At 26.6% G+C, this 11,328-nt stretch overlaps 1 protein-coding gene across 1 annotated transcript; it reads left to right on the top strand.

Moving 5' to 3' along the window:
- Window positions 1–7,198: 7,198 nt before the first annotated feature.
- On the top strand, window positions 7,199–11,328 carry LOC132946487 (coiled-coil domain-containing protein 85C). Its single transcript, XM_061016507.1, has 8 exons — window positions 7,199–7,429; window positions 7,598–7,841; window positions 7,924–8,065; window positions 8,136–8,393; window positions 8,463–8,688; window positions 8,769–8,932; window positions 9,656–9,796; window positions 9,862–11,328. Exons 2-8 carry the CDS (start codon window positions 7,681–7,683, stop codon window positions 9,889–9,891), a joined length of 1,122 nt encoding a protein of 373 aa, XP_060872490.1. The 5' UTR covers window positions 7,199–7,429; window positions 7,598–7,680; the 3' UTR covers window positions 9,892–11,328.

Below are 11,328 nucleotides of genomic sequence, written 5' to 3'. Positions count from 1 at the left end.
AAATACTTCAATTTTCCACTTTGAGAGTAATATCAGCGGGCAGCGGCCATTTTACGGGGGGGGGGGGGGAGGACACCCCCCGAATGTCGGCAACTGTATAAGTACTAGTCCGTAGTCGGCAATTTTCAGGAATCAAAAAATGTAATATATTATGGAATCGTTGAAACTTTCATGTTATTAACAAGTAAAACTAATACACATTAAGCATTAACATAATATAGTTTACTCGTAATAATTAATATCCTTAATTATTTTCGGCAGTCGGATGATCAAAGATAGGTACCCAGAACTCAGAAGAGCCTATTATATTATTGTGTTCGTGTGATATAAATATAAAATTGTTTTCACTTATATTAATGTCTAATAGGAACGAAAAAAACCTAGCAGTAATAGAAATCTTTACCAAAGCTTTAAATCCAACTTTTTACAGATTCTGAGCGGAGCAAAGAATGTATTGTTTTTACCTGTTTTTTGTTTTTTTTTTTTTTTTTTGTGTCTGTCATCACCTTTTAGGACAGTAAAAATGCTTGGATTTTTTTCAACAGTAACTTTTTTGATAGGAAAGTGAATCTAGTTGGTACTTTAGGAGGTCAAAAGTAAAAATTTCTCAGTAGTTTTCAAAAGCGACGTGAAAAACAAAAGAAAAATTAAGGAAAAACGGGAATTTTTACGCAAAATCTGTTTTCGAGAAAATCGATTTTTGTTTTTGGTGTAACTCTAAAACAAATGACCGAAGGGACATGACATTTTGACTGAATGTTTATATTTGCATTTCCTATACACCATAACATTTTCCAAATATTTTGACTTATTTTGAGCTGTTTACGAACATTGTCAATTTTCATTTTTTTTAGTTTTTTTTTCTATAAATATCAATAAAATTTTACCTGTTAAGTAAAAAAGCTTGAAAATTTAATAGAAGGCTCCTAGGTTATTGTTTCAAAGGCAGATGAAAAAAATTAAAAATCCTTAGTCACAGTTTTTATTTATAAGCATTTAAAGTTCAAATTTTGACAAAATACTGAATAATTACGAAAATTAGCAAATTATTTTGAGTTGAGAATGCATAAAAATTTTTCTTTTTAAATCTAAGATTTGAAAATGTAATATAAGATTACTCATAAGTTTGTCTACCTTTATCAAAAAAAAAAATGTCTACAAGAAACTTAAATTAAATTTTTATGAGCGTCTGAAATTTATATTTTTACAACATTTGATATTCACTCGATTTCTCATGTAACAATTTTTCTTATTTTATTGTAATTAAAAAACGAATGACTGTAGATACTTGAAAATTTCACTGAATGTTTATATTAGCGTTTTCTATACAGCATAAAATTTTGAAAATATTTTGACTCTTTTTGAGCTGTTAAAAAATTTAATTATTCAAATAAATATTGCAACCAAGTTTTCACATACGTTATCGTAATGGATAGCTTATTGACCGACTACAAAACACCGACGTAGAGGACCCGCTTTTTGAACGTGCAATATAAAATGCGTTTTTCTCGCATAACGAAAATAGGCACCAATAATTGAAACGCGTAAACACACTCACACTAAACCGGTCGAAATGCGCGTTCCTTCGTATGACGCACTTTAATTAATTGCAACTTTTTTAATTTCGGTTATACCATAGTTATACAGTTCGCAAAAGAAACGTCGATGTATGATAATGTTGTGTACAAAACTATTATTATAACAAAATGGTTTTATTTTTTTCTTTCTATATATTTTTAAATTTTAGATTCTGAGCGAAGCGATGAATGTATCGATTTTACAATGATGTATGTTTTTTTTTATTTATTTTTTATTTCATTTTTTATTTTTTTTTTAATTTTTTAATTTTTTTTAGATTCTGAGTGAAACGATGAATGTATTGATTTTACAATGATGTGTGTTTTTTTTTTTATTTTTTTTTTTTTATTTTTTTTTTTATTTTTTTTTTTATTTTTTTATTTTTGTGTCTGTGTACACGATAAGTAGTCGAAATAATGCTTCGATTTTCGACTTCAGTATCTTGTTCGATGGGAAAGTGAATATCGTTGGTGCATTGGGGAGGTCAAAATTTTAATTTCCCAGTAGTTTTCAAAAGCGATGTGAAAAACAAAAGAAATATTAAGGAAAAACGGGAATTTTTACGCAAAATCGATTTTTAACAAAATCGATTTTGGTTATTGGTGTAACTCTAAAACAAATGACCGTAGATGCATGAAATTTTCACTGGTTGTTTATATTTGCATTTTCTATACACAATACAATTTTGAAAATAATTTGACTTTTTTTGAACTGTTTACGGACATTGTCAGTTTTCAGTTTTTTTAAATTTTTTTTCTATAAATATCAATAAAATTTTATTTGTTGGGTAAAAAAGCTTGAAAATTTAATAGAAGGCTCCTAGGTTATTGTTTCAAAGGCAGATGAAAAAAATTAAAAATCCTTAGTCACAGTTTTTTTTTATACACGTTTAAAGTTCAAATCTTGAAAAAATACGGAAAAATCACGAAAATTTGCAAATTATTTTGAGTTAGAAATTCATAAAAAATTTTCTTTTTAAATCTAAGATTTTAAAATCTAATACAAGATTCCTCATAAGTTTGTCTAACTTTATCAAAAAAAAAATTTCTACAAGAAAGTCAAATTAAATTTTTATGAGCGTTTTAAATTCATATTTTTACAACATTAGATATTCACTCGATTTCTCATGTACCGATTTCCTTATTTTCTTGTAATTCAAAAACGAATAACTGTTGATACATGAAAATTTCACTGAATGTTTATATTAGCATTTCCTATACACCATACAATTTTGAAAATATTTTGACACTTTTTGAGCTGTTTACGGGCATTTTCAGTTTTCAATTTTTTTAGTTTTTTTTTCTATAAATATCAATAAAGTTTTATCTGTTGGGCCAAAAAGTGTAAAAATTTAATACAAGACTCCTGATATATTTTTACAATAGCAGTTGAAAAATATTGAAAATACATAGGCACAGTTTTTTTTTATAAGCATTTAAAGATCAAATTTGGACAGAATTTATCAAAATCTCGAAAATTATCAACCATTGTAATTAATAAATTATAAAATGTTCAGTTTTTATAGCTAAGGATTGAAAATTTAAAACAAGATTCCATGTAAATAGATAATTCGGTTACCAAAAAATCTAAAAAATACACAAGCACAGTTTATTTGTATAGTCATTTTAAGTTCAAATTTGGACGAAATTACATAAAAACCTAGAATAACTATTTTAGTTATTTTGTTGTGATTGTATAATATTATTCGTGGGCACTTGAAACTTCTAATTTGTAATATTTTCATCGATATATTATGATGATAGTATCACGGTTTGTTGTTGATGTATAACGCGTTATATGTACCTAATGGATATTGTGATATGATTAATTTGGAATTTATTATAGGTCAATTTTTTTTTTAATACCATAGATAAGTGTATAATATGTCTTATACCTAGACTGACATATCGTCTCCACTCAGAATCGTTTTTCTTATACAATGATATATCATTGAATTCAAATTTAATACCATCCATTATACAGTGACCCACTTGTAACCTACAGTACAGCAGAGCGACATCCACTTGCCCACCTTTTTTATTTTTGTGTCTGTCATCACCTTTTAGGAAAATTTTTCTTTTTAAATCTAAGATTTGAAAATGTTATATAAGATTACTCATAAGTTTGTCTACCATTATCAAAAAAAAATGTCTACAAAAAACTTAAATGAGCGTCTGAAATTTATATTTTTACAACATTTGATATTCACTCGATTTCTCATGTAACAATTTTCTTATTTTATTGTAATTAAAAAACAAATGGCTGTAGATACTTGAAAATTTCACTGAATGTTTATATTAACAATTTCTATACACCATAAAGTTTTGAAAATATTTTGACTCTTTTTGAACTGTTTACGGACATTGTCAGTTTTCAATTTTTTTAGTTTTTTTTCTATAAATATCAATAAAATTTTATTTTCTGGGTAAAAAAGCGTGAAAATGTAATATAAGGCTCCTGATATATCGTTCTAATAGCAGTTGAAAAATATTAAAAATACATAGGCACAATTTTTTTTTATAAGCATTTAAAGTTCAAATTTTGACAACATTTATCAAATTTATAATTTATTAATTATTTTGTAGTTAAAAATGTATAAAATGTTTAACTTTTATGGCTAAGGATTGAATATTTAAAACAAGGCTATACGTAAATAAGTTATATATAAATTACTTTATTCACAATAATATCATCAAATATACTTGGTAAAATCATAGGCTGACTGACCGTTTTCGGTCAGATCGTTTTTCTTATACAATGACATTACTAAGATATGAACTAAGATAGCTTTTGAATTAATAATAAATGTGTACTTGTGTACTGTACCTATATGTATTATTTTTTTTATTAAATAATAACATAAATATGTTTTTGGGCTGGACACGCGTTTTTTGTTTCTGACCATTTTTTCTAAGGTTTTTGTTGCTGTGGTTATACTTATTATTTATTAACAAAAACATATTTATGATTCATAGATTTTCCTTGTATAGGAACAATATCCAGTAGCGTAATTTTTTAAAGATTTAATTTGACAGATGAAAATTGTATTGCGCATAGGTAATATATTTTATAATATTTTGAAATTTTTATTACTGACATATTACATTTTATAAAAATAATTTAAATAAAAAGTAAAATTGCGATTTAAAATATCGGGAGACCCCAAACGTCCTATCTTAATGTTGACGGGGACTGTTTCTTTTCTTAAGAGGACGCTACATGTGCACTTAAATATGAAAAAAGTTCTTACCATTTCAAAAACCATTATTGTTTGTGATTTTCAAGCTTGAAACACTTTTAGATTCTGAGCGGAGCGATGAATGTATTGAATTTACAATGATGTGTGTTTTTTTTTTTATTTTTGTGTCTGAGGACACCTTTTAGAGCAGTAAAAATGCTTCGATTTTCTTCACCAGTACCTTTTCTGATAGGAAAGTGGATCTAGTTGGTACTTTGGGGGTTTTCCAATAGTTTTCACAAGCGACAAGATAAACAAAAGAAAAATTAAGGAAAAACGGAAATTTTTACACAAAATTGATTTTTCACAAAATTGAATTTGGTTTTTGGTTTAACATTAAAACAAATGACCGTAGATACTTGAAATTTTCACTGGTTGTTTATATTTGCATTTTCTATACACTATAACATTTTCAAAATATTTTGATTTATTTTGAACTGTTTAGGGACATTTTCATTTTCCATTTTTTTTTAGTTTTTTTCCTAAAGATATCAATAAAATTTTATTTGTTGGCTAAAAAAGCTTGAAAATTTAATAGAAGGCTCCTAGTATATTGTTTCAAAGGCAGATAATGAATATTAAAAATCCTTAGTCACAGTTTTTTTTTCTAAGCATTCAAAGTTCATAAATTGACAAAGTCTATAAGAAAGTCAAATTAAATTTGTATGAGCGTTTGAAATTTAAATTTTTACAACATTGGATATTCACTCGATTTCTCATGTAGCGATTTCCTTATTTTGTTGTAATTCAAAAACGAACGAATTTAGATACTTGACAATTTCACTGAATGTTTATACTAGCATTTTCTATACACCATACAATTTTGAAAATATTTTGAATCTTTGTGAGCTGTTTACGGACATTTTCAGTTTTCAATTTTTTTAGTTTTTTTTTCAATAAATATCAATAAAGTTTTATCTGTTGGGCCAAAAAGTGTAAAAATTTAATACAAGGCTCCTGATATATTAATACAATATCAGTTGAAAAATATTAAAAATACATAGGCACAATTTTTTTTTATAAGCATTTAAAGTTCGAATTTTGACAAATTGTATCAAATTTAAAATGTAATAATTATTTTGTAGTTAAAAATGTATAAAATGTTCAACTTTAATAGCTAAAGATTGTAAATTGAACACAAGGCTCTTAGGCTCCACGTAAATAGGTTATATATAAATGACTTTATTCACAATAATATCATCAAATATACTTGGTACTATCATAGGCTGACTGACGGTTTTCGCTCAGAATCGTTTTTCTCATACAATGGTATTATATCATTGAATTCAAATTTAACACCATCCATTACAGTGATCCACTTGTAACCTACTGTACAGCAGAGCGACATCCGCTTACCCACCTTTTTTTCATATAAATGATATCAAAGAAATAAAAACAACGTTGCACAGCCAAAGTTCTCCATTGTATGTGGTGAAAATGTCGTTTCTTAGTTATGATTGTAGCCTTCTCAGTTCTTTCCCGCGCAAAACAGTTTTTACCGTGTTGTGCATTTGTAAGACGGAGACAACGCATGCGGGTATAGCGTCCTCTTATGTGTGCCACACTCAGCCGCTTGATTTCCAATCACAGATATTCGTTCAGCAGGAATGTGTTGTTTAAGTGTTATATCGCAGAATAGATTTTATTCCGTCCTGTCCCTGTGGTAATATTTCGTTCGGGTAATCGAGTGCCAATGCGCCAATAATATACTATTATACTGCCGCTTGCCATTGACAACTGACCACCACCCACATCCGGGACATCCCACTATCCGACGGTAGTAGGCGGATAATGGAGAGATGGATTGGAATTTATGGAAAGCATATTAAACGTGTTGGTTCTTAGCATAAACAAAGATAATATAAGATAATTATCTTAGAACATGCTCAGAACTGTCCGAACTCACTTACTTATCATTTGTAGATAGTGCCAGACTTTTAATTTCGAGTTCAATTCAAACATATTGCGCCAAAATGCATCCCGATACTTCTTATGTCATAAATCATAATCTTCCTCATAACTCATTATCACTAAGACTTATGAAACATAATTACATATATTATTAATAAATAATAAATATTTATCTATTATAGACAATAGACAATAGAACAATACCACAATTTTAGCTATTTGTATTTTGTTTAGGTAGGTACCTATTGGCTATTTTAGTATTTTAGTATTTACAATTTTTTATTAGGTGATTTGGTTTAAATCCATGCCCTGGTCTTGATTTGTCTTGTACTTAGTAGCGCTTTATCTGTAGTGGTGGCGAACTGTGAACTAAAAAAATTAAAAACAAAGAAGGGGAACCTGTTCGTTACCACCATAGAACAACACGACAGGTTGTCCTAAGAATTTTTATTAAACACGAAACAGGTTGCTACCTGCTATCACTTTTTAGTTTTTTCCTTGTACCAATAATAATACCGTCTATCATCGAGTTTATTTACCTACTTTATCGTTCATTGTGTCGTGTTGGTATTTTTCTTTAAAATGATAAACTTTCGCTCTTTGCGTATTGACCATTAAACATAATATTATATTAAATATTTTAATTTTGATGTGATCACAAATAATTGTTTATGTACGATCGAAATTGTTTTCTTTAGTCGTGTATGTATCTCATACTTATTCACTATATAAATTGTATCCAACTATTTAACATACTAAAAAAATATACCACTTTCTAATGGTTTCTCTTTTAAAATTTATTTAATAACTAAACGTATAAATTATTTTAAGAAGATTGCTTATAATTGTTATTATCTATTTTTGTTTTAGACTTAACCAGTGTGGATTGTTTCACATGATCACATCATTATTTATGTAGTCTAACATGTCCATTCGTACATAGATGTTTTATAATGTCTTGTGTTAGTGGACTACCAAAAAATTACAATGGCCAAAACACTGCAATCAGCCAGAAACAAAATGTGGTAATACCACCTAAGTATCAACCACCACCAAGTCCTAATCGTCAATATAATGTACAACTAATCAATTATCCGCCAACTAATATTGACAGGTACCTACAAATAAGTAGTAAAATATTATATTTATTGAAAATGTAATGATCTAAGTCTTAAAATGGATGTTAATAATTGTAGGAGGCAACAAGGTGAAAAGCCATATGCTAATACTGCCGAAAATCATAGATATAGAACTTTGCCTGGAGAGCAACCATCGGATATGCTGAAGTTTGTACGAAAAATAGATTCGGACAATTCAAACAAAATATCTCCAGATCAGGTAATTTTCACTTTGTTTTCATCGTTCCATAAAAGTAGCATTTATTTATTTCCAAACTAAATTATTTTAGGTGGGGCAGTTGATGTCAGAAATCAATAGCTTAAAAGAAGTGAATCAAAGACTGAATGACGAAAATCAAGAGTTACGAGATTTATGTTGCTTTTTGGATGATGATAGACAAAAAGGACGAAAACTAGCAAGAGAATGGCAGAGATTTGGAAGATATACAGCTTCTGTTATGAGACAAGAAGTTGCTGCATATCAGGTGAAATTAAGACATCTTGAAGCCAAACAACAGCATCTCATTGAAGACAACATTGAACTTAAGGTTTTTTCATTATTGTAAACTACCTATTTGCTATGTATCAAAAAATTAATTTATAATTTTGTGTATTAGGAGTTATGTTTATACTTGGATGAAGAACGAAGTGGTCCAAACAGATTGAGGGATAGCTCTGTATGTAGAGTTTGTGGAAATTCTACAGGTTCTGGAAATATACCTGAAGAACTACATAGAAGAGATGAAGGTGATGGAAGCAGCTCTTCGACAAATGCTGATGAAAATATGATAACTGGTAATCAGAGTCAAAGCTCATATCATAGACAATCACATCAATCAAATGGTTGGCAATATTGATAATTATTATTACATTATTATAGCCTATACCTAGGTATAATATAAAATATGTATTTATTGTTATAGATCAAAATTTACCTCCAGATCAAAGATCATTGAATTATATTAGACAACTTGAAGCCAAGGTTAAAGAGTTAGAAGAAGAAAAAAATAAACTATCTAAAAAGATGATACAAGAAGAAAAAATTGATCAAAAAATCAATAACTGGAATACTGATGGTTCTTTTCCGGTAAGTTGTTTTAGATTCTGCGCGGAGCAAAGAATGTTTTGTCTTATAAAGATAATTGTTTTACTTTGTGTATATTATCATGTTTTGAAGCAGACTATTTGCTTTAATCTCCAACATTCAGAGGGCTTTATACTAAATAATTTGTTTGATATATGATTTAATAATTGATAAAAACTAATAAAAAAACAGTACACAACCGGTTTTTTACAAAATTAAATTTTGTTTTTATGAAAGAAATAATTATATACACTTTAAACTTTCACTAAAATATATTCATGCTAGCATTTGTTGTAGACATGATAACGTTTTTAAATATTTAAAAATGTTTACTAATATTTATTATTTAAGTACCACAAATAATTTATTATAAAATGTAAGGATGAAATCATGCAAGTTACATGAATCAAATAGTTAGTGGCTGTATTAAGAAAATAAATTCAGTTTATTCTGAAATTTAGGAAAAAACTTTATTTTTTAAATAGTTGTTTGAATATAATTAACAAATATTAATGGAAATTAAAAATTGATTAGTTAGCTTTATGTACATGATTTTTCTCCTTATTATTGAGTTTTTTTTTAATATGCAATTTTAATTTTGTTCCAACTTAAAATCCTACATTATTAATTCTTGTTGTAATTTTAATTTATTAAACAGTTATAGATATTTTCAATTTAGTTGTTTTCCAAATAATTTAAGTTATTTTTATTGTATGTTTACCACAGAAAATGACACATCCTGAATCGGTTTTGACTGCACTTCAAGTATTGGAGCTACGTGAACAATTAGAAGGCAAAGGTGATGAGACCTGTAGTGGGGTAGACATGGAAGATGAAGAAAAAGCATTACTTAGAGAAATGTGCAATGTAATGAGTCAAATTTATTAATATAAATATAATTATCTATAAAAATTAATTTTAAATATTTGTAGGTGGTATGGCGGAAACTGGAAGATGCTTAATAATTTGCAAGACATTGCCACAGTGGATTAATATCTTGGATTCATAATAAGTAATAACTATGATCAAAATCGTTTAATTGAGATTATGCTTTTACGGTTTTTAGAATAATTTTTATTATTTAGTATTAATATTTAATACAATAATACATGTACTATTAAATGTTGTTAAGTGAAGTATTTTGTAACAAAAACTTAAATGTCAATCCTATCTTGTATTTTTATAATTTTATCTAACAAAAAGTAGTTTTCATTATATAATTTGTACTTTTTTAGTGTTTTAATTACATATTTCAAAGTTAAAATTCATCTATATAATTGATATTGGATTAAGTTTAAACTAGTAGTACTTAGATTAATATTATTAATATATATATTTTTTTAATCAAGTAAATACGATTTGTATTAAGTAATAAATTACATTAAATTATTTAATTTTCTTTAAACCATTTTACGAATTGAATAGATGATTTAACTACTCAAATACTAATTTTATTTTATTATTTATAGTACATTTAATTATGTTCAAATGCTTTTCATAATTGACTGCATTTTGTGATGTATATAATATTTTATACATTCAATTCACTGACTGATTAACAAGACCACCAAAAATCAGTTTCCTTTTAAAAAATAAATCCAATACTGATTAGAGATTTAGTGTTAATTAACTCTTATATTATGGTTTTAACAATTTCTCTTCTGACACTAATTGTTATGTTTACTAAAATGTAAATAAAATTACTAATTGATCGGAAACAAACTTAATTGTTGGTAATTTAAAAAAAAAATTGTATATATGTTATAATTTAATAGTAATATACTAATATAAGAATAAGAATAAAAAGAATACAAATACAAATTTGGTATGTACTTAAATTATTATTATTACATTTTGAAAGGAAATATTTATTTATTTCATATAATAATTATCATAGTATTAATGATACATTTACATTAAAAATAGGACCACAATAGTAAAAGTAAACATTTCATATTAATAAACTATTTTAAATTGATTTCAAAAAGTGATTCCTGTTTGTATTTTCAAACTAATATATTTAAAAATGTTTTGTTTTAAAATGGTACAGATCTAAGTTTAAAATTGTCTGTGAATACTTAATAAGTTCTTATACCTACTACTTATAACACTACTCACGTTGAAAATATTAAAAACAATCAAAATAATTTGTTAAAACTTTGAATGTACCAATTTTATGTATAATTATTATTATATCTACATATTATATTGCCATTACACGTTTAGAAACAAATAGAAAATGTTTTCCATATATTTTTTTATTAAAGTGTGCACATTAAATTAAGATAACATTTATAAATTATTTATGATCCTATTAATTTTAGTTTGTTTTAAACTACAAATGATTAAAATATTTATGACCTTCGGATTTTACTTGTTGACAAAAATAATTATAAATC

This window comes from Metopolophium dirhodum, chromosome 6 (genome assembly GCF_019925205.1).
Source record: "Metopolophium dirhodum isolate CAU chromosome 6, ASM1992520v1, whole genome shotgun sequence".
NCBI classification, from domain to species: Eukaryota; Metazoa; Arthropoda; class Insecta; order Hemiptera; family Aphididae; genus Metopolophium; species Metopolophium dirhodum.
This window is presented reverse-complemented; position numbering and strand designations above follow the sequence as displayed.

What these genes read in the sequence shown, in the direction of transcription:
- LOC132946487 (XM_061016507.1), top strand. Translation starts at nt 7,681, where the DNA reads ATGTCTTGTGTTAGTGGACTACCAAAAAATTACAATGGCCAAAACACT. An exon ending in ACAAAATATCTCCAGATCAG is followed by an intron (nt 8,066 to 8,135) that starts GTAATTTTCACT and finishes AAATTATTTTAG; the next exon opens with GTGGGGCAGTTGATGTCAGA. An exon ending in ATACTGATGGTTCTTTTCCG is followed by an intron (nt 8,933 to 9,655) that starts GTAAGTTGTTTT and finishes TGTTTACCACAG; the next exon opens with AAAATGACACATCCTGAATC.